The 21,807-nt window shown below is 54.3% G+C and overlaps 1 protein-coding gene across 1 annotated transcript; it reads left to right on the top strand.

The window, feature by feature from the left end:
- Nucleotides 1–5,746: 5,746 nt before the first annotated feature.
- On the top strand, nt 5,747–18,755 carry SCNN1B (sodium channel epithelial 1 subunit beta). The gene is made up of 13 exons (XM_032230942.1): nt 5,747–6,057; nt 6,579–6,876; nt 7,481–7,671; nt 9,639–9,742; nt 10,296–10,459; nt 10,626–10,724; nt 14,130–14,153; nt 14,376–14,493; nt 14,812–14,887; nt 14,972–15,029; nt 15,285–15,346; nt 17,166–17,241; nt 17,800–18,755. The coding sequence occupies exons 1-13, from the start codon at nt 5,747–5,749 to the stop codon at nt 18,214–18,216; spliced, it is 1,998 nt and encodes a 665-aa protein (XP_032086833.1). The 3' UTR covers nt 18,217–18,755.
- Nucleotides 18,756–21,807: the final 3,052 nt, after the last annotated feature.

Raw genomic sequence — 21,807 nt, 5'->3', positions numbered from 1 at the left:
TCTGATACTGTTAAATAAATTTAGATGAACCCTCTCCAGGGAGATGGTGGGCATCTCCTCACCCGGGGCAGAAGCCAGACAGACACCTGTCTGGGATGTGCTCACTTGCAGCAGCAGCAACCTAAATGGCTCCTTTCATCAGTGATTTGTAAGCTACACTTTTATTGATGTGGTTTAAAATTACATACACATTTTTAAATTTATTAGATTATTCCACTGTCTACCAAAACCTCCTGGTAATTTATAATAAAAGCATAAGAAGCCATTATGCTAGAACAATTGCAATCTCTCATAGCGAAATTCCTGTTGAAAAAGATAAGCTCTGAAGGTCAACTGCACAGGGGCACATTCCGAAGTGGGGCAGAAAACTCAGCCTGAGTCACCTGCAGGAAGTCCAGGCAAAGTTCAGGAGGACCAGGACGGGAAGGGGTCCTCCTCCTCCAAGCCCTCTGGAGCTCTCAAAAGCATCACCAGCCCTTTGTCTCTTGTCTGAAACAGTTTGAGGGGCCAATGTGGTTTCTGCACAGGCCGACCGACTGAGGCTTCTGGACTAGACACAAACACTCTCAAGTAGAACCAGTTAGAACAATCTCACACAAAGCTTTTAGCAGCAGATTCTCCATTTTAAAGCCACTTTCTTCCAAGAAAGGAGACATATCAACAGAGTCTATTAGGAAGAGTCATGATCTCAAAACTGGAAAAGCAGAGAAAGGCCCACACCTTGAAGGACATCTACAGAGCTGGTTTTTCCAAGAGAAAGACAGATTTCCATGATCCCAATATTTATTAGGAGACACATTTCCCTCTAGGAAATTCCAGGCTTTTCTTGTGGAAATTTTCTCCTTCAGAAGACAGAAAATGTGAGGGAATCCTCAATCTTGGACCTGATTAGGCAACAAAGAGAAGATAGAAGATACTTGGGGAAAAAGGAGTAGCAGGAACCCTGGAGGAAAAGGTCACTTCCTGTAATAGTCCTGATCTGAAGCAAAACTGAACCTCTATCTTGACCCATTCCAGTCCGGCTTCAGGCCTGGCTACAGCACAGAAACCGCTTTGGTCGCATTGACCGATGACCTCTGGAGAGCCAGGGACGGAGGCTTCGCCTCCATCCTGGTTCTCCTTGACCTCTCAGCGGCTTTCGATACCATCGACCATGGTATCCTTCTGCGACGACTGCGGGAGGTGGGGGTGGGAGGCACTGTTTTGCAGTGGTTCTCCTCTTACCTCTCGGACAGGTCGCAGTCGGTGTTAGTTGGAGGGCAGAGATCGACCCCTAGGCCCCTAACATATGGGGTGCCGCAGGGTTCGGTCTTGTCCCCCCTACTTTTCAACATCTACATGAAACCGCTGGACTCAGTTGTATCTGTCCGCCCCGTGCCAACTCAATGAAGCGGTGGATGTGATGAACCAGGGACTTGAAGCTGTTAGGGACTGGATGAGGGCTAACAAACTCGTGCTCAACCCAGATAAGACCGAGTGGCTGTTGTGTTTCCCTCCCACCAATCCGGCAAGTATTCCACCTCTCAGGCTGGGGGGTCAAACATTATAACCCTCAGACAGGGTCCACAACTTGGGAGTCCTCCTGGACCCACAGCTGACTTTCGAACACCATTTGTCAGCTGTGACCAGGGGGGCATTTGCCCAGGTTCGCCTGGTGCACCAGTTGCGCCCCTACCTGACCCGGGAGGCTCTCACAACAGTCACTCGTGCCCTTGTGACCTCTAGGCTGGAGTACTGCAATGTGCTCTACATGGGGCTGCCCTTGAAGAGTATTCGGCGACTTCAGCTAGTCCAGAATGCGGCCGCGCAAGCGATTGTGGGTGCACCTCGCTTCACCCACATAACACCTATCCTCCGCGAGCTGCACTGGCTACCTGTCGATCTCCGGGTGCGCTTCAAGGTGCTACTTGTCACTCATAAAGCCCTACATGGTAGTGGATCTGGGTACTTGAGAGACCGCCTACTGCCAATTACCTCCACGCGACCTATTAGATCTCATCGATTAGGCCTCCTCCGAGTTCCATCTGCCGGTCAATGCCGACTGGCAACTACGCGGAGGAGAGCCTTCTCGGTGGCAGCTCCGACCCTATGGAACGATCTCCCCGTGGAGATTCGTACCCTCACCACTCTCCAGACCTTCCGCACAGCCCTCAGAATCTGGCTATCCCGTCAGGCCTGGGGCTAAGACTGTAACCCGCCCGAATGGTATGAATGTTGTGTTTTTAATTATGTATTGTCTTATATGTTAAAAGTTTGTCTCCCCCTCCCCCTTGGGTTGTGAGCCGCCCTGAGTCCCCCCAGGGAAAAGGGCGGCATATAAATAAACTTCTACAATCTACAATCTACAATCTACAATCTTTCTTGGGCTTCACCCAGGCTGATCTGAACAAACTCTGAGCAGTGAGCAAACACGGACAACAAAAGGAGCCAAGCAGAAGGAGAGTTTCTCCACCAGAATGTATTAATAGCACAATCGCAAATAATTCCAAAGAGAAAACAAGGAAGAATACTAGTCAATGTGGCTGCAGAAGAGATTAACAAACATTTTAAGGCAACAAAGAAATGAATACACCAGCTTTTCCTGGAAGGTGACAAAAGGGTTAGCAGGTAACTAAGCACAGGCTGGAACTCCTATACTGCTGCCTCCACTTCGTTCCTGGGTCTGGGACAACTCACCACCCCCAACTTGCCGTGGAACAAATTGTTGGGGGACAATTCAACACTGTATTAATAATTTCCTTCAGTTACTTTTATAATTGGTGACTACATTTTCATCAAAATTATTATAAATCTTGTATTTCTGGATTGACTTTATTTTATTATCATTGGCCACCATTCTGTCAAAATTAATGTAACTTTTGTATTAGTTGAATTGTCCGGTGGTGAGTTGTCCCCTTGCATTCCTGAAAGCCCAGCCGAATCTTTCTCTATCATTTCTGAGAATAAATGAAGTCCTTGACTTACAGAGACCCCACACGGCTCCACGGTCTGCTTCTGTCACTCCCCTCTGGGAGGCGACTTCGAGGTATCTCTAGCAGGAGAAACAGATTCTGGAAGGGCTTTGTTCCCTCTGCCATCCCTCTCGTTTCTCTCGCCATGTACATGTATCTGTCTGGACTAGGCAATGTTGTTTCTCTGTGTCACATAATATATGTGGGTATATGCATAATTTTTTATTTATTTATTTTGTCATGTTTATGTAGCGTATATTGGAGGTGGTGGGGAGGGGAAACTTTCAGCGGGACAGGCAGCTGGTGGGGTTCCCTTCAACCTCTGGGGCTTTATGTGGAAGCCCTTAATTTTACAGCTCACATGACATGACCTCCTGCATAGGCTGTGGATTTAAAATCTTTTCCTCAGGATGCAAAACAGTCTCTGGGACTCAGCCTGGTTGGTCCTACTAGGGAGGTTTGAGTGCAGATCTCGGGTTCCAGGCCTGCCCTTTCCGCCTTTGAAGAATCCACATCCCCAACAAACGGCCACCAGGGAGCCTCTTCTAGCCTGTCTGCCTCTGGCCACGGTGGGCTTCCTTCTTTCCTCCAAGGCATCCTCTTTGGGGCAGAGTCCTCCTGCTTCTCAGTGGGGAATCTCCCCGCAGGACTGAGGGACTCGGACACACCTGTCCTGGCCTTTCTGACCTGGAGATGAGCAAGGCCGGCCTTTAGGCTCCACCTTAACTTCGCTCAACAGAACGAAAGGTATTTTGAAGACCAAAGAAGTAGAAAAGCACCTGCATCCAATCCTGCTGGACCCTCATCCTTCGGCCCCAGAAATGATCTCCCTTTTCTCCCTCTGACTTGCTTCTTCCAGACATTCCCTGAGTCCGGCCCTTGCAGGGCGTTGCTGCTTTAGGTCAGTGTTAAACCTGGGGAGGGGGTCATGGTGAAGGAGCTGCCTGGGAACCTCCTGGACTACACCTCCCATACGCTTCTGCAGAGATGCATCCTGGCTTCTCCCAGAAGCTGCCACAAACGAGCCTGTGCCCTGCTCTCGTGGCCAGGAGGGCATCTGCTCTGAGGCAGGCGAGAGCAATAAGCTGCTCAAAGGGCCTTTGAGGACCACAGCCAACCCAGAGATCCATCTGAGGGGCCTCTGGTTCTTGGGGGGCCTGAAATTCTCAAAATGCTCATTGTTCTTCACCAGTTCTTTTGGGTGGCTGGGATGCAACCCTGGCATGGCTGGGTCTCTTCAAATGTGCATTTCTCCAGCCTTTCTTAATCTCCACACAGCTTTTCAGCATTGAGGCAGCTTCTGCTGATCTTTGCTGGAATCTTTTGATGTCTTCCATGTACTTTCTGCTGGAGTTGTTTGCGATTGAGGGATTCTAAGAAGACTCCTTGGCAGGATCTCCCAGCCTTTTCTCCTCAACCATCTCAAGTCACTGGAACTGACCTGCTTGGCATCCTAATTTCCTTTTATGCAATCTGCATACAAGCCTGGCTCTCCTCCTCCTCTTCATATCATGAACTCCAGAATACCTTTCTCCCAAAGTATCAGTCACCTTCTTTCCTTTTCCCAGTTCTTCCCTGTTGCTAAAGATTAGACGCAGCAGAACCCTCTGTTCCTTCTTCCGCCTTCTGACAAATGGAGCTGTCATCAAAAGAGGTTAGGAATCCATTGGCAAGAAGCCCTGGAAGGCTACAGCTTACTCAGGAGGAGAGAAACGAGGGGAAACGTTGTAGTGTATGTAAAGGAGAAGATACACTTGTACAGAAATTCACAAATCAGAGCATGATGACGGTTGTGTGTAACAACAAAAGGAAGGAGAAGTGTACTTGACATTGTTGTAGGACCTTATTGTAAACTACCTGGCCAGGTAGAGCATTTGGGCGAGGCTGCTCCATGTCATTTATTTAACATGTGGCAAATACATGCACTTCTAGTGGTTCAAATGTTAATGTCCAGTCCACCCAACCATTCAAGGACAGGGTGGTGTAATCAGACATTGGGCCGGCCTAAGCTCTTGATGGACATTTGGACACAAGGTGGTGGATATTTTGTTGAGGAGCACCACACACACTGAGGGGTAGAGACAAGACCCCACTTAAACAATGAGTCCTGGCAGACACCACACTGGATGCGGATCCTGTTCAGAGTTGACAAAGCTGGCAAGGAAGATCAAAACCTGGCACATTCTGTGTGGGGTCATCTATGTCACTGCCTGTGTCTCAGCATCCAGCAGCCCATTTGGCTTTCCACTGTGTGTTGACTTCAAAATTGTTGGGCAGCTATTGAACGAGTGCCAGGGGGGACTTCCTGGATTTAAGCCTGCCAATTGATAGATGAAGAAGATCAGTGTGCACAGGAAGAAGTGGGTTTCTCATAATTTTATTGTATTCCTTCACTCCTGTCCCATGTCAAATGACCAGACTTTCAAAGAGGCACAAGTAATTATGGGTGGGGGGAGAGGGAGTTCATCCATCTCAATATATGTTGGGAACCTAACTCTGCCAAGTGTGCCGTCAAGTTCCGGTGATGCCCATGATGCCATATTTTTCCTCCAGGGTTAATGTTCCAGGTTCTCCCTGTCTGCTCCCCTATTCAGGGCTCTGATCTAGTAACATCTAAGATTGTGAGAGACACAACCACTGCCGCTGCCACCACTGCCACCCGCCTACCTGCCTCTGGCTCCTCTGGGCTTCTTATTCTTGAGCTGCCGCTTATTCCAACCAATGAGAGATTGGGCATTTTTCCTTATTCCATTTATGTCACAGACTTTTTCTATTGCTTTGCAGAAGCTTCTGCAATGACCCTGAAGAAGTACTTCGTGAAGGCTCTCCATCGCCTCCAGAAGGGCCCTGGATACACCTACCAGGAGCTGCTGGTCTGGTACTGCGACAACACCAACACCCATGGGCCCAAGCGCATCATTTGTGAGGGCCCGAAGAAGAAGCTGATCTGGTTCTTCCTGACTCTGCTGTTCGCTTCACTGGTGTTCTGGCAGTGGGGCATCCTCATCAAAACCTATCTGTCCTACAACGTTACAGCTTCTCTGGCCATTGGCTTCAAGACCATGACCTTCCCCGCTGTTACCATCTGCAATGCAAGTCCTTTCCGGTGGGTTCCCTCTGCGGGGATCCAGACTGGTATCGGTGTGTCTGTGTGTGTGTGTCTGTGTGTGTGTGTGTGTACAACCTGGCATTTATCAACTGTACCTGATATTCCTGTTAAAATTTTATGGGATTCCACCCAGGCTGCCTGTAAGGTTAAGCCAGGGATTTTGACTTGAGGACATGAACACTCACAGCCCACTCTCCCCATTTCCTTCTGTAAAAACCTGGTTCGGCCCAAAGAACCCAAATTGCAGGGCAGTTGGTACCCATGGTAAGAACCAGGCTCTTGATTGACCTTGACCCAGCAGAGAAGGTATTGGGCAGGAGATGCTGACAGGTTAGCTTGCAGATGCTGGGGAAGTGAGGAAGCAAGAAAGATGACATCTTAGGATTTCGACACAGCCCTTGCTTTGGCTTCCTACCTGGCCCAGTGCCGAGTTATTGATTGGTTGCACAGGATCCTGTCTGCCTTTTCCACTTGTGATGACTAAACCTGGTGGGAACTTTCTTTGGCTCATCTCTCAGGTATTCTAAGGTGAAGCCCTTCCTGAAGGATTTGGATGAGCTCATTGAGGCAGCCCTTGAAAGGATCCTGCAGCCTCTTCAGGAAAATGCATCAGCCACCCCTGCAGCAAATCTAAGCGAGAAGCTCAACTTGCAGCTCTGGAACCAGATGCCCCTGGTCTTGATTGATGAGAGTGACGCAGCTCATCCAGTCATCCATGACATCCTTGGGAACGGCTCTCTTGCTCTTGGAGGGCACCACAACTACTCCTCTTTTGGCAACCCGGAAGCCAGGAGGTACAAGCTGGCTCTGAAACTGGTAAGCAGGGGAAGAGGAGGATGCCCCAACCCCAGATGAGGAACTCATCCCCTGCTCCTAGGCATGCCAATGTCTCCCCGGCAGATGGTGCAGCACCTCTGAGCTTCTGACTAGGACTCTTGGACAATTCACCACAACCAACTCAACATTTCTCAATGGCCATCTTGCAATGGCCAACTTACCATGGCCGTCTCACTGTGGACAACTTGCTGTGGGACAGCTCAACTCAGAAAATTCCATGTGGCATAACTCAAAAATGGAAATTATATCAAAGAAACAGTGGCGGGTAACAGTGGCAGATTATTTCCTTGAGTTATACATGTTGAGCTGTCCCATGGCAAATTGGCTGTGTTGAAATGGCCATGGTGAGGTGGGCACGGTGAATTGTCCCACTCCACCCAACTAGACATTTCTCTGGCAGTTCTGCTGGTAACTGGGCCAAATGGTGGGTCCATCAGATCACTTGCTCAGCTGGAAAGAGCTCTTTATTTCTGGGCCAGCCCACCAGCAAGGTGTTATGTACCTGAAAAGGCCAAGGTCTCCTCAGAGCGGCTCGCCTTCCCTTCCAAACACATTCTCCCTTCCCTCCCGGTTGCCTCCTCAGTGCACACACCTCACCCCCCACTGCTTCTACCGGAAGTTCACCAGCGCAGCCCAGGCGATGGCCGAGTGGTACGTCCTGCAGTCTACCAGCATCCTGTCCAAAGTGCCATTGAGCAAAAGGATCGAGATGGGCTACCAGGCAGAGGACATGATCTTGGCCTGTCTGTATGGAGCTGAGCCTTGCAACCACAGGTACGTGCGCAGGGGAATTCACTGAGCATTTGACCTAGTTCCTTCTTTAAGTGCAGAGCCTTCTACGGCTCTTCATGCTCTGTGTGAATCCACCTGCTGCGGCCTGCAGAACAAACCAGGATATAAAAGTCAGCCTTGGGTAAACCAAGGAAAAGGCAGAGATCTACTGCCCGAGCTTCCCATAAAGGACTCCACAAGCGAATTTGTAGCTGCCTATTTGCAGACTCTGAACTGAGGGTTGAGTGAAAGATGCAGCAGGAAGTGAGGGCACTTGGCTACCATATGTGGTGACAACCACAAGCCACAGTGTGTGTGTGTGTGTGTGTGTGTGTGTGTGTGTGGTCTGCAGAGACGCTCCCTTTGGTGACGCAAGCTGTGCTCCCAGTCTGGGTGGGGGGGGGATGTCCAAGGAGGGATGAGGGTGCTGCCTTCTTGGCCTTTGGGCTAAGAGCGCCTTGCCTGCTCTTCCTCCACTTCCTGCTGCCTTAATTCCCTTTCCAGCCCAGTCCGGTCTCGGAGGGTGGATTTTCCTCGGAGAAAGAAGATCCGGGGTACTGAAATAAGACTTTGCAAAAGCTTCAGTCCCAGATCTGGAGAAGCTTAAAGCCAAAACCAACGAGGCAGAGAAGGGGGCGGGGGGCTCCCCCAGGGCAGACAAGGCTTTGGGTGCTCACCCCCATGGATGGTCCCGGCCAAGAGGCTTGTGCTTTGGGTAGCCAGAAATCTTTGGGGTGAGCAGACATCCATCCCTTGGCAGGTTCCCTGTGAAGGTTTGGCTGAGGTGGGCCTGAGGAAGCCCCAGCGAGGCTGAGCCGGACGGGCTTCTCTGGTGCGAAGGCTGCTGGGGGTCCCGCTGCCCCTTCCCTGGCCGCCTCCTGGCCGTCCGCTGCAGAACCTCTCTGGGTCTTGTCTGCAACTCTGTGGCCCTCTTGTCCCCCGACTCGGCTCAGAGGGCAGCTGCCTGTCCTTTTGGCCATGGCCTTGCCAGGAGTGATCAATCAATCAATCAATGGATCCATCAATCATTTTAACTCCTGTTCAAAAAGAGGCAGCAAGCCAAATTCCCTCCACGTCTCACCAGGCAGCCGTTGGCCACAAGCCCCTTGTTTTGCTTTGTCCTCCGTCCATAGTTTGCTGATCCCCAACAGCTGCCATCCTGGACTACATATCCCCATAGGTCACCCCAGGACCCAGGGCAGCGTTGCCTTCTTTGCCTCCCGGAAATGCCAGGAGCCTCGTCAGCTGCTTGAAGGTTTCTGGCCCAAAAGGCTCTTTGGCTTAGACCCGGCTGGCCCCAATTGTTTCTGAAAACAAGCCTTGGGCAATAGGAGAGTATATTCATTTTATCAGGGAATTCATTGGAGTTATATCCTCCTTCCCCTTCTCATCATAGCACCAACCCTGTGAGGTAGGCCGGGCAGTTGCAGGGAAAGAGGACGTGTAAGAGGGGTGCTCCGGATGCCCCCTTTCTTCTGGGTGTCAAACCCAGGCCCTGGTCAATGAGCCCAGAGGCCTCACAGGGACCACTTGCAAGGGTCAGTTAATGTCTGGCTCCTCCGGGGTCTTTCATGGCTCAGGGCCTCCTCCGAAGGCTGGAGGCCTGGGACTCTCAGGGGGTTGGCAGCTTCTTTCAAGAGATTTGCTGGCTGGCTGCTTTTGGGTGAAGCCAGGAGCCCCTTCATGTTCGTACTTTAGGCCTCTTGGGTTGTGTGAACCTGGCCAGTGCATGAATAACCTTCCCTGGGAAATCAAATCAGGAGGAGACACTTGGCTTGATCTGAATTTTCTGACTTCTCAGGGCAGCTCAGGGCTTGGGGGAGGGTTTCCCTGGAAGACCCCAAGGGCAGCGCCAGGGAGAGGATTTACTGCCCCCCCTCAAGTTTGGCAAGGGCCAGTCCAGCCAGTTTGAGGAACCCTCCCCCAACCCTCCCCATAAGAATAATCTCTTTGCTGCTTGGCTTCCGCAGAAACTTTACCCACCTCTACCACCCGGATCACGGCAACTGCTACGTCTTCAACTGGGGGGTGGAGAAGCAGCCCCTCGTCTCCTCCAATCCGGGGGCAGAGTTTGGTGGGTACACATGGGAGGGGGTCTCAAGGCCTGGCTGGACTCCAGCTGGAAGTGGGGGAGGGCTCTGTAGAGCTGGTGGGGACTCCATGCCTCTCCCCCCACTTCAAAGTAGATTTGGTGCCAAGAAAGGGAGAAAGGGCTTTGGGGTCCTGCACTGCAGCTGTGGTGTTTCATCAGTACCGTTTGTGGGTCTAGAGACAGGGGGAAACCATCCTTAGGCTGGCATTGCTGTTCCAGGCTGAATTTGTGTGGGTGTCAATGCCAAGCCCCCTTACCAAGGCTGGGCACGGCTAGCCCAAAGCAAACTGGAGTAGGGAGACCCACAGAAGGACTCTGTTGTGAGCTCAGAGGCCCCGGCCAGGCCCTTCAGCCAAGCTTGTGGCCTGCCCTTCTCCAGGGTGTGGCCGAGTGATAAGACGCTCAGCCCTTTGGGGCAGAGGCACCTGGCTGCCAAGATGACACCCCCAACAAAGAGAGTGAAGACAGGCTGGGCCCCTTTCCTTCCCGGGACCCCCGGCCTCTGGCTGATGCCTGTGGGGCTTCATCTCTGCAGGGCTGAAGCTGATCCTGGATATCAGCCAGAAGGACTACATCCCCTTCCTCACTACCACGGCTGGCGCCCGGCTGATGCTGCACGAGCAGCGCAGCTTCCCTTTCCTGAAGGACCAGGGCATCTACGCCATGTCAGGGACCGAGACCTCCATCGGCGTCCTGGTGGTAGGTGGGCCCCTCTGAGCTGACCCCCTGGAGAGAACTGGGACCCAGCCAGGAGTGGGAAGGGAATCCGGGGGTCTCCTGCATCGGGGGGTTGCTTTCCCCTTTTGCCGGGGGTTCCCAAGAGGACTGCGACCCCTGCGTGCCTTCCACTCCCCTTTCTTCCCAGGATGAACTGGAGCGGATGGGCTCTCCCTACAGTGACTGCACCGTCAACGGATCCGACGTTCCCGTGAGGAACCTCTACGAGGACTACACTGCTTCCCAGGTGATGGGTTCTTCCCTGGTTTTCTGGAAGGGGCCCCCTTTCATGTCACTGGGGGACTCGGCAGTATGGCCAGAGCAGGAGCACTGGGGCATATTGATCTGGCTTGGGGTACGAAGGGAGGGTCCCTGGCTGACAGCCCCCTTGCCTGGTCTTTGTGGCCAGAGTCCTGTGGCCTTGCAAGGGTGGGCACCTGGGCCATTAATGCCCTTTTCCCATCGAGAGAAGGGGCAGCTGGGGGAGGGGCTCTCCTCCTGGACTGGCTGCCTTCAATGACCGGCCCTCTGTCTGGTAGGACTTGAGCTGGGGGTCCTGAAGGGGCAGGAGACTCGCTCCCCTCTGAACCTGGAAACCTGAGCAGCTTCCCCATCTGTGAAGCTGAGTTCTGGGTGTGGTCTCTGCTGCCTCAACTGCTTCTGAAGCCTCCTTGGAAAATGCAGCAATGGGTGGGACTCACGGGGTCCATCTGCTGGACATGGCACAGCGGCATCCCCAGCCCTGAGAAGCAGCTTCGTCCCCTGGCCGCTGCTTGGGCACATGGTCTTTGGGAGGACCTGTCCTGGCTCCTCCTGATGGGTCCTGGGCTTTCAGATGCTGCAGAGGGGGGGGCATGGAGACGTGGCTCGCCCCATGTGCTCCCCAATTCCTGCAAGCCCTGTGTGGTGAGGAGGAGGTGAGCCACCTGGAGACGGATGCTCAGGAGCTGAGCTGGAGGGAGAGGTGCTGGACGAGGCCTCTGCCAGGCCAAGCAAGGCGTGGGGAATCCGGGGTGCCTCTGGGTGTGATTCTGTTGGGGGGAGCTTTGGCTCCCCTTAGAGGGCCAAGGCTTCCCTCCCTGCTCTGCTCGCTTTGCCCCAGACCCATCGTCCTGCTCCGTGGGCAGAAGGGCCGGGTGAGCTTTCTGAGCGAGCCCTTCACCCACCCCGGCCAGGTGCAGAGCAGCTGCAGCCTCTTGAAAGCTGAGCCCTCCTGAGTCTTCTGGGCAAGACAGGGGAGCCCAGGGAGGCTGGGGGCTGCTCAGAAGGAACGGAGCTGCCCTGGTTCTGGAGGGGGGGAGCCCCACCCAAAATGGGGAAGAAGGGGGAAAAAGGGCCTCCGGTTTCAGAATCTGCCGAGGAGGTTTCCAAAGTCCTCAGGGCCGCCTTGTCCTTGAGAGGGAAGGAGGGTGCTTCCTGGTCTCTGGGTGGCCCAGATAAGCCTCTCATTGCACAAACACCTTCGCTTTAGAATCCTTTGTGCTTCTCTTAGAAAGAGCTGCCATGCGGGAACACTTTGCACTGGCATCCTCCCTCCTCCGTGGGTGGGGCCCTTTTCTAGCCTCTTGAAAATGGAGAGGGGGGGGAACCGGCTGGCCACGTGCAGCGGCCCTTGGCCTGATTCCTGCAAGAGGCCAGCTCAGACCTCTGGAAGGAGCCACCCTTTGCAGCTGGGGCACAGTTAGTTAGTTTAGTTTATAGTTTAATAACATTTATATGCCATCCAATCCCGTAGGACTCCGGGCGGCTAACAGTACTAAAATAATCAAAAAAGAAAAAAAAGTAAGATACAAGAAAGAGAGATAGATATAAAATACAACACATCATGCACTCCATTCTGAAAGGGGCTGGACCGTATTTGGGGTCAACAGCCCCAGGCCTGCCGGAACAGCCAGGTTTTAATGGCTTTGTGGAAGGCCGAGAGAGTGGGAAGGGTCCGGATCTCTACGGGTAGATCATTCCACAGGGCCAGGGCAGCTACAGAGAAAGACCTCCCCCGAGTAGTCGCCAACTGGCATTGCCCGGTCGACGGTACCCGGAGGAGGCCCAGCCTGTGGGATCTTATGGGTCGTTGGGAGGTATGTGGCAGGAGGCGGTCCCACAGATATCCAGGTCCCAAGCCATGTAGGGCTTTAAAGGTAACGACCAGCCCCCTGAAGCATGTTCGGAGACCGATGGGAAGCCAGTGCAGCTTGCAGAGGATAGGTGTAACATGGGTGTACCTAGGTACACCCGATATCGCTCGCGCGGCCACATTCTGGACCAACTGTAGTCTCCAAACACTCTTCAGGGGCAGCCCCAAGTAAAGCGCATTGCAGTAATTAAGCCTAGAGGTGACGAGAGCATGAGTGACCATTTGAAGTGCCTCCCGGTCCAGGTAGGGCCGCAACTGGTGCACCAGGTGAACCTGGGCAAAAGCCCCCCTGGTCACAGCCGACAGGTAGTATTCTAATGTCAGCTGAGAATCCAGGTGGACACTCAAGTTGTGGACCCTCTCTGAGGGGTGAAGAGTTTCTCCCTCCAGGCTAAGCGATGGAATATCTGGTCCATTCTTGGGGGGCAACATCAATAGCCACTCGGTCTTGTCGGGATTGGGTGCCAGCTTGTTTACTCCCATTCAGACCCTGACGCCTCCAGGCACTGGCACATCACTTCTACCGCTTCGCTGAGTTGGCACGGAGCGGACAGATACAGCTGGGTATCGTCCGTATATTGGTGGTATTTGATCCCGTGCCGACAAATGATCTCAGCCAGTGGCTTCATGTAGAGGTTAAATAAGAGGGGGGACAGGACCGAGCCCTGAGGCACCCCATACTTTAGGGGCCTAGGGGTCGACCTCTGCCCTCCAACCAACACCGACTGCGACCTATCTGAGAGGTAAGAGGAGAATCACCGTAGAACGGTGCCTCCCATTCCCACCTCTCCCAGTCGTCACAGAAGGATACCATGGTCGATGGTATCAAAGGCCGCTGAGAGGTCAAGAAGCACCAGGATAGAGGGATGACCTCTATCCCTGGCTCGCCAGAGATCATCAGTCAGCGCGACCAAAGCAGTTTCGGTGGAGTAACCAGGCCTGAAACCCGACTGAAAGGGAACCAGATAATCTGCTTCATGCAAGGTCCATTCGCAGCTGAAAGGCCACCACATTCTCAACAATCTTCCCAACAAAAGGGAGGTTGGAGACTGGACGATAATTTTTAAGAATAGCTGGATCCAGAGAAGGCTTCTTAAGGAGGGGTCTTACCACCGCGTCCTTTAGGGGCAGCGGGAAAGATCCCTCCTGAAGAGAGGTATTAACAATCCTCTGGAGCCAGCCTCATGTAACCTCCCTGCTGGTCGAAACCAGCCAGGAGGGACACGGGTCCAGTAGACAGGTGGAGGCACTCACAGCTCCCATGGCCTTGTCCACTTCCTCAGCAAGGAGGGCAAAGGCTTTTGGGGGAAGAGAGGGTCTTTTGTCTCCGGGCTCCCCTCCTCTGCCCTGCCCCATGCGAAGAGCCCTGGGGAGGGTTGGGGGGGAGCCCAGTTCAAAAGGTCTAGGGAGAGCCGCTAAGATGGGTTCTCTGCTGTTTCCTCTTGGTAGGCCAAGGAGATGGGGGCCTGTGCCAACTGCACCCACCCTGGCAGCAAGATGGCCCCCTTCCAAAGCCAGTACAAAACTATGTACTCCATCCAGGTGAGCAAAGCTGCTGCCCCTCCCCCAAGCAATGAGCCCCCCCCTGGGTGCCAGTCGGAGGGGGGGGGCTGAGATGGTCACTTTTCCAAGAGCTGCCTCTGTGGGGGCCTCTTGGTGGAATTTGGCTAAGAACCAGCAAGGGGGAGGTGGTAGCGCCCAGTGGCTGGAGCTGAGGTCTGCTCTTGGGGAGCACACAGCCAGTGAGACCCTGTCCTCTTCCAGGCCTGCCTGCGCTCCTGCTTCCAAGCCAAGATGATGAAAATCTGCCAGTGTGCCCACTATTCCTACCCACTGCCCAAAGGAGCCCATTACTGCAACAACGAGGATTATCCCGACTGGGGTGAGGAAATGGAGGGAACGGCCCAACAGGGGTGACTCCGGAGCTGCCCCCCAGCTGTAGAAACCCCACAAGACAACGGAGCCCTTCAGAGGTTCCCAGCCTGGCTTGGGGAGGGAAAGGGGGATCTGAAAGCGCAGCTAATGCCAGCTGAAGCCCCTTCCTAGACGCCCAGGTGTGCTGCTCCCAACAGAAGGAGACAAGTGCCCCTTAATCCTTAGATGAAACTTGGGTTCGAGGCATTTCTCCTTCAGAATTAAAGGTAACATGGAAGCTCAGATTAACAGCCTTGTGCCAAGATGGCTCTTTCCCTCCCCACAGCCTACTGCTACTCCATCCTGCGCATGAGCCAGGAGCATCGGCAGATGTGCATCCAATCTTGCAAGGAGACCTGCAAGTAAGGGTGTATGAGTGGTCAAGGAGAGCCAGGGGGGGTGAGAGGAGCCAAGGGAAAAGCCTGACCTCTCGTCTCTTCCCCCAGCAACACCCAGTACAAGATGACCATCTCCATGGCAGACTGGCCCTCCGAAGCCTCAGAGGTAAGTCCTACCTGCAGCCAGCTCCTCACCTGCCTCTCCAAGGGCGGACAAGGAGGCTGGGCAGCCATTTGACACTTCTCTGAGTTGGGGGTGGGCTCAGCAACACCTTCGGGGACCCTGTTCAATCGTTTAAATTCTAAAAGCCCCGTGGAAGTAAAAAGGGTATTTAAGCAGAAAAGTCCCACTCCTGGGTCCCTGTGAGAGCATCTCCCACCTGCCGTGACCTGCTTGTGACCTTTGCTTCCCTCTTGCTAGGACTGGATTTTCCATATTTTATCTTACGAAAGAGACACGTCAACCAAAGTCACTCTGGACAGGTGCGTATCTGCAGGTTTCCCTCCTTGAGGCCAATGCGGCAGGAAGCCTCGGTCGCAGCTCCTGGGCAGAGAGAAAGGCCGGGAGGGGCAGCCTCCCCACAGGAGGGGCGGGGGGGAAAGAAGTTGACCAAATAGCCTTGAATCACCACCATCGCTCGGCCTGCCCTGAGTGTAGGAAGGGAAGGGAAAGGTCCCTTGGAAGGCCGAGAGGGGCTTCTGTCCTGGGTCAGCCAGGAGAGTGGGCCTAGCCGGTTCTGCTTCCTTGCCCATCACAACTGTCCACATCTTTGTGCCTCTGCGCAGGAGCCCCAGTCCTGCAGCAGTAACCAAACGCCTTTCCCCTTTTGTCAAAAACACTCTGTGCATGTCTTTGTCCGACCCTCCCTCTTCCCCCAAACTTTCCTAAAACCCATTTTGTCACAGCTCTCGCCTTCTGGTTCAGAACATTGCACCTGTCCCTGTGAAGTTCCGCCTGTTTGTTCCAGCTTGTTGCCCTGGCTGTGCCTGTCCCCTCTGAGCTTTGAGGGTGGGGTGCCCGGCAGGGGCAGCGGAAAGCCCACCAGAGCCTCCCCACTTGGCTTCTGAGACTTCAGCAGCCCAGCCTGACCTTTCAACCTGCCGGCTGGATATGACTGGCCCCCCTGCAGTGAGAGGAGGAGACCAGGCGCAGACATAGGCCTGGACCTCGGGGGGGGGCGCTTCAGTAGAGTATCTGAGGATGGTCTCCTCCAAAAAGGGATGAAGTGGAGACTAGACGACAATGCTGTGTGACCTACTCACATTGGGCTGAATTGTCACATCCCAAGAGTCCTCTGATCTGGACAGACGTTTGGAAGGCCACAGGGTTCTTTGCCATTCAGTGCTTTGATCAAGGGATCAAGGGACGAAGGGAGTGGAGGAGATACTTTAAAAATGTGCAGAAGACAAGCTGAGAGAGGTGGTCAACTTTGAAGGAGAAGACTCAGAAATTGAAAGACCAAAAGGGGCTGAAGGTCAGGGATGGATCAGCCTAGTATCTATGTCAGCGATCCCCAATCTTCCCACCTTGGTGGCCTAGCCCGGCACTGAGGGTGGGGCGTATAAATGGAGCTTTGCGCAGGAGCACAAGTGCCTCCACTTTAGCACCTCCACTCATGTGAATGGAACTTCGCACATGAGCGCTTGCCCCTCGCTTGCATGGCCCAGTTTCCAACAGGGTTGGGGGGCCCTGATCTCTATGGTCAAGACTGACTGGATGGGACATCATGTAAAGTTCTGCAACTGTTTAGGAAAAAAGGAAAGGCGAATATCGGATGGGAGAGAGCCGGTAAGCCACATGAAAGCCTCAGGTTGTCATTCTCCCACCATCCTGGTTAAAGGTGCTAGAAAGGCAAATACTGTTTGCATCACCAGGATAGCAGAGTCTAGATCATGGGAAGCCATGGGCTCACTCTGTGTGTCTTGATCAGGCTCTGTGGGTGTGGCATCCTGAGGGCAAGATAGGACACTGCTCTTCAGAAACCCAAGGCAGGAGGGAGTGGACCTCCTCTCCATTGCCTTGCGTGATGGAACCAGAGCCACATGGGAAGGAGGCTAAGGCTAGGATGTCAGAAGGATCCTGATTGTATGAGCTCTCAGCCAATGGAGCAGGTCCATGCACGAAGTAGCCAGTTCCTTGCTGAAGGGCCAGCTAGAGATCGGATGGTCCTCTGTCTGGGATGCTGGAGCAGACCTTGCGCTCAGGTCCTTTGAGATACCTTCCAAATGTTGTGTGGAGAAAGAAGAAGGAGGTCTTGTCTCACACTTGGAGGATCCTGAATGTTCCTTTTGTCCGTCACAGGAATGGAATCATCAAGCTCAGCATCTACTTCCAGGAGTACAACTACCGCACCATCTCAGAGTCTGCAGCAACAACGGTAAGTGGCCCCTTGGAGATGGCAAGAGGCCTGGTCCTCGGTCCACTTCCTCCTTCCCCAGAGGTCCCTGAGAAGGCTTGTCCCCCCAGAGGAGGCCGAGTTCATGGATAAGCAGGGGTAGGCAACACAAGGGAAAGTGCTTCCTCAGATGTGGAATGTCGTGTGGGAGGAGGGTGTGCGCTCTGCTCATGCTTAGCAGCAAGCCCTGCTTTGCATGTGGCAGGAACAATATCACCATCTGGGAAAACTGGGAGAGGCCAACTGGAGGCACTGGGGCGACTGGCTTGCTTGGCAAGCCACAAGGAAACTCCAGGCTCAAAGCTGCTTGCAACCAAGGAGAAAGAGTCCATTTTCAGTACCTGAAGTCTGGCTTTGGCTTCAGGAGCTGGATTGGTGAGTGATCCTCACCTCCATGTTGGCCTCATGTGGGACCATGAAAGCTCCAGCCCCCCCTCTGGCCAGGAGAGTTTGGCCAAGCCGCAAGGTCGATCCCTGCATCTCTGCTCCAGGGACGCCTGAGCCCGCCTGCCCTCACCTCAGCCTCTCTCCCCACGGCAGATTGTCTGGCTCCTCTCCAGCCTGGGTGGGCAGTTCGGCTTCTGGATGGGTGGCTCCGTCTTGTGCCTCATCGAGTTCGGGGAGATCCTGATTGACTTCGTCTGGATCAGCGTCCTGAAACTGATCTCCTGGGGCAAGGGGCTGAAATGGAAGCCGGCCCCCAGGCCCCCAGATGCCCTCCCGTCCGTCTGCCAGAAAGTGGAGGCCTACACCAACCTGGGCTTCTGCGGGGAGGAGGAGAAGGAGGCAGCAGCGGCTGAGGACCCGGGAGATGGGCCCCCAGATGCTCCAGGGGCTGGCTCTGAGCCGGGCACTCCACCCCCCAAGTATGATTCGCTCCGTGTGCTCCCTTTGGATCTGCTGGAGCCAGAGAGCGACGAGGAAGACGCTCCTGGAGTGGACACGAAGAGCAAGTGAGGCCAGGAAGGCAAGTTCCTCCCTGCTCCCCCAAGCACCTGCAGGGCATCCTTCCCCTCCCTCTTGGGCAGCACAGCCATCCTCTCAACATCACAGAAACTTGGGGTGCAGCTGGATTGCCCTCATCAGATGCTCAATGCATTTCTTTCTGGGCATAAATCTGGCAGGTCAAGAGGTTGGTGTAAACACTCTGAAGGAGGGGGGGGGCTTGCAGCCAATCATGGGAAGTGCTTGATAGTGGTGGTAGATCTTAACATGGACAGGGCGCCTGGGGAGGGGCGAGCAGCCGGGGCAAGGCCTTCTATAAGAACAGAGCCCTCCTTGGCCCTGCCTGAGCCGGCTCTGCTGCTGCTGATGATTCAGGGCAGAGGTGCCTGGCAGGCGGGCAGCTCCCCGGAGGGGCCAACGTCCCATCAGGATCTTCATTGGAGCTGATCAAAAGGCTGATCTGTACCAAGAAGAAAATAAGTTTAAGATGAAAAATATGGAAAGGGAATAAATAATACGGCTAAAACTGGAAACAGAGATAGGATGTAAAATGGATTATGTACGTATATGAGAGGATGCGAAAGAAGCCGGACAATCATAAAATATGTAAAACTTTGCAATAAAAAATAAAAATCCTGGGGGGGGGGGGAGGAGGCTGATCTGGGAGAGGAAGGGAGCCACTGCCAAGAAATGGGCTGTTATAAAAGTTACACAGCTTCGTCACAGAATAAATCCAGTTGGGTGAAAACCACGCTCCCTTTGTCACCCTTCTGCCTCTCCTTGCCCCCACTTTCCTCATTTGGGGCCCGCCAAACTCTTCTCCTGGCAGGGGGTGGGGAGAAAGGGGTCGGCTGTTTTTTAGAGAGTCAGTTTGATGCTTGTGGGCAGGAGTCGTGGTGGGAAGCTGGGGTGTGTGGTTGTCGCTGGCCAGCTTGGTGCCCATCAGCCTAGGCCGAATTCCTGCCAGAAACCACCCCAAGTGCCCTCAAAGGGAATGCCAGCCTCTTCACCCTTGCCAACAGGCAAGGCAGAGGCACATGGCAGAAGAAGTTACCCAACCGAGACGTCCCAGAGTGGACAATGTGCAAAAAAGGTAGTCAAGGGATCCACCCCCAGGCAGCGCACAGAGGGGGAGAAGCGTCCCTAGTTGGGGGTGCAGAGCCAGAGCAGGGAAAGGAGCAGAGCCTTGGGCAGGGCTTGCTCTCCCCCCACCAAAGGATTAGGGTCCTACAGGGTCCCCGTCCCCCCCCGGTCGCCTCCAGGAGCAGGTGGGAAACACGCTGCACGGTTGAAGTTGGGTTTGCTGTTTGCTGTAGAAGGGGGCCCTGAGCTCAGCAACTTCCAGGTGGGGGGAAGGGCGGCAGCTTCCTGGTCCCTCAGAAGGGGAATCTTCCTAAAAGTGAGAACGGTCACACAGTGGAGAGGCTGGCCTTCAGAGGTTGTGGGGGCTCCATCACTGGAGGCTTCCAAGAAGAGACTGGACAGCCACCTGAAATGGAATAGGGTCTCCTGCTTGAGCAGGGTGGACTAGAAGACCTCCAAGGTCCCTTCTAGCTCTATTCTGTTCATTTTGATCTCTGGCCACTGCAATTTTCAGAACAATGCTGTTTGATGATGGTGTGTGGGCGGGGGAGAGAAATTGCCTCTTGAAATGCTGCACATTTGTGTTCTCCTCCTGAGTGAGTGTGCAGGCAAAAATGCTGCCTTTCCAGTCCTTGCAGCTCAGGCACACTCAGGCACACACGTTTGAAGCAGTGTGCACATGCCCACAGCACAACCCTTGGGATGCTGCACCGCTGCTGCTCACCACGTTCTGGGCTGAGGGGCACCGCGTGGCTTGCACAGGCGGCTGCCCCATCGGTAGGTCCTAGAGACCAAGTGTTGCTGTGGGGCCAGAAATCTGCCATGTTGCTCTTACATTTTGTGGAAAGCAGGACTCTTCTGCTGTGTGGAAGGCAAAATCACCTGGCTTTCACCTTTCCAAAAGCACATTGGCACAGAACTACCAAGAACGCTTCGGAGGAAGTGGAGGGAAAGGCCTGGTTTGACTGGGGAAGTGAAATGAGGGGATGCCCACCCTCTTAGCAGACTGGCACTTGGCACGGAGTTTGGTAAAGGCTGGAACAGTGGTTAATGCAGTGTGCAGATGAGGGCACTGCCTGCCAGCCACCAACACCCCAACCAACAACTAAAGCCATACACAATACCTCACACAGAACAGCCCAAAGACCTTCCCCCAGGATGGGCTCCAGCACAACTGGAAGCTTGGAAGACGAAACCTCTGGTCCAGAGTGGATCCTGCATTTCCTCTTGCTGGGCGAGAAGGGGCAGCCCTTTGCCCTTGCCCTCCAGTCCCAGGGGTGGCCCAGGGAGAGGCTTGGCAGCTGCTCTGCCCCGAGTGCCAAGGCTTTGAAAGAGCCATCTTGCCTGCAGCTGTGCTGTCACCTTCTGATGCCAGATGTCCTACCTGATGAGGACAGGACAAGTGGGAACAGGAAGGCCCAGTCAAACACCCCCCTCCCCCCCCCAGACAGAAGAGTCACAAGAATCACCCCAGGCACCTGTGGCCCAGAGCTCCTCCTCTCTGTCACGTCTGCCCCACAGAGGTTTCCCCGGGGAAGATGGGGGGAGGGGGCTTCTGTGCATTGCCTTGAGCTCCTGAGGAAATGTAAGGGAGTAAAGTTACCTGTAGTAAAGAAGTAAGATTCCTGAAGTGAGAAACGTAAGGAGAAGACTAAGGGGCATCGTCTACAAAAGGGGGGGGGGGGGCTTGCAGAGAAACTGCTTTGGGAAGCCAGAGGGTCTTGGACTGGCCGATGCAGAGAAGTCACAGAGGTTGGGGGTGGGGGGAGCAGTTTCCATCCCACCCCCAGCATCCGCCCCCAGGGCCACTGGCAGCTCGTGTGGAAGCCTGGCTGGCCTGGAGCTTCCCTTCCTGGGTGAAAGGATAGAGAAGCCAGGAGAGGCTGCAGGGATGAGGCTCTGCAAGGGGAGGGGGCATCTTGGACAACCGCAAACTGCCCCGCCTGAGCTGTGAGGAAGCTTGTAAAGCAAGTGAAGCTGTTCTGGGCAGTCATATCCAGCTCAGGCAGCTTCTCCTGCAGTGCTGGGGCCCCTCCTTCCGGAGCAAGAGGCTTTGGCTCACAAGCTGCCCTTTGGGGAACAATGCAGGGTCTGCAGCCTGGGTCAGCTCCCTCCCCTAGGAGAGCAGCAGCCCTTCCCATGGCTGCTTGGGGGACCCCATGAACAATGCCAGGCTCAGCCTTGAAGGAGTGAAGGAGGAGCCCCAGGGGGACTTGGGGAGGAAACATCCGTTCTTTTCTTGGCTCTGAGCCCAGAAGCTCCCCCCTTCCCAAAGCTGCCTCAGGTCAGGCTCAGTCCTTTCCCCCAAATGGCCTCTTCTGGCCACGGGGGGGGGGGGGGGAGGCTCCCAGGTGACCCTTCCTCAGTTTGTGGCTAGGCCTGGGCTGGCCGCTGCCTTCACCCCCTTGCAGATGAGCAGCCAGGAAGGCAGAGGCCGACTTTCCAGTGTGTCCCGGATTCAGCCAAGGCAAGAGGTAATTAGGGCTTTGGAGAACCCAGAGCTGCACCCCCGGCAAAGCT

The sequence above is a fragment of the Thamnophis elegans genome, chromosome 14 (genome assembly GCF_009769535.1).
Source record: "Thamnophis elegans isolate rThaEle1 chromosome 14, rThaEle1.pri, whole genome shotgun sequence".
Lineage (NCBI taxonomy): Eukaryota > Metazoa > Chordata > Lepidosauria > Squamata > Colubridae > Thamnophis > Thamnophis elegans.
This window is presented reverse-complemented; position numbering and strand designations above follow the sequence as displayed.

What these genes read in the sequence shown, in the direction of transcription:
- SCNN1B (XM_032230942.1), top strand. Translation starts at nt 5,747, where the DNA reads ATGACCCTGAAGAAGTACTTCGTGAAGGCTCTCCATCGCCTCCAGAAG. An exon ending in GCTGAGCCTTGCAACCACAG is followed by an intron (nt 7,672 to 9,638) that starts GTACGTGCGCAG and finishes TGGCTTCCGCAG; the next exon opens with AAACTTTACCCACCTCTACC. An exon ending in CAGAGTCTGCAGCAACAACG is followed by an intron (nt 17,242 to 17,799) that starts GTAAGTGGCCCC and finishes TCCCCACGGCAG; the next exon opens with ATTGTCTGGCTCCTCTCCAG.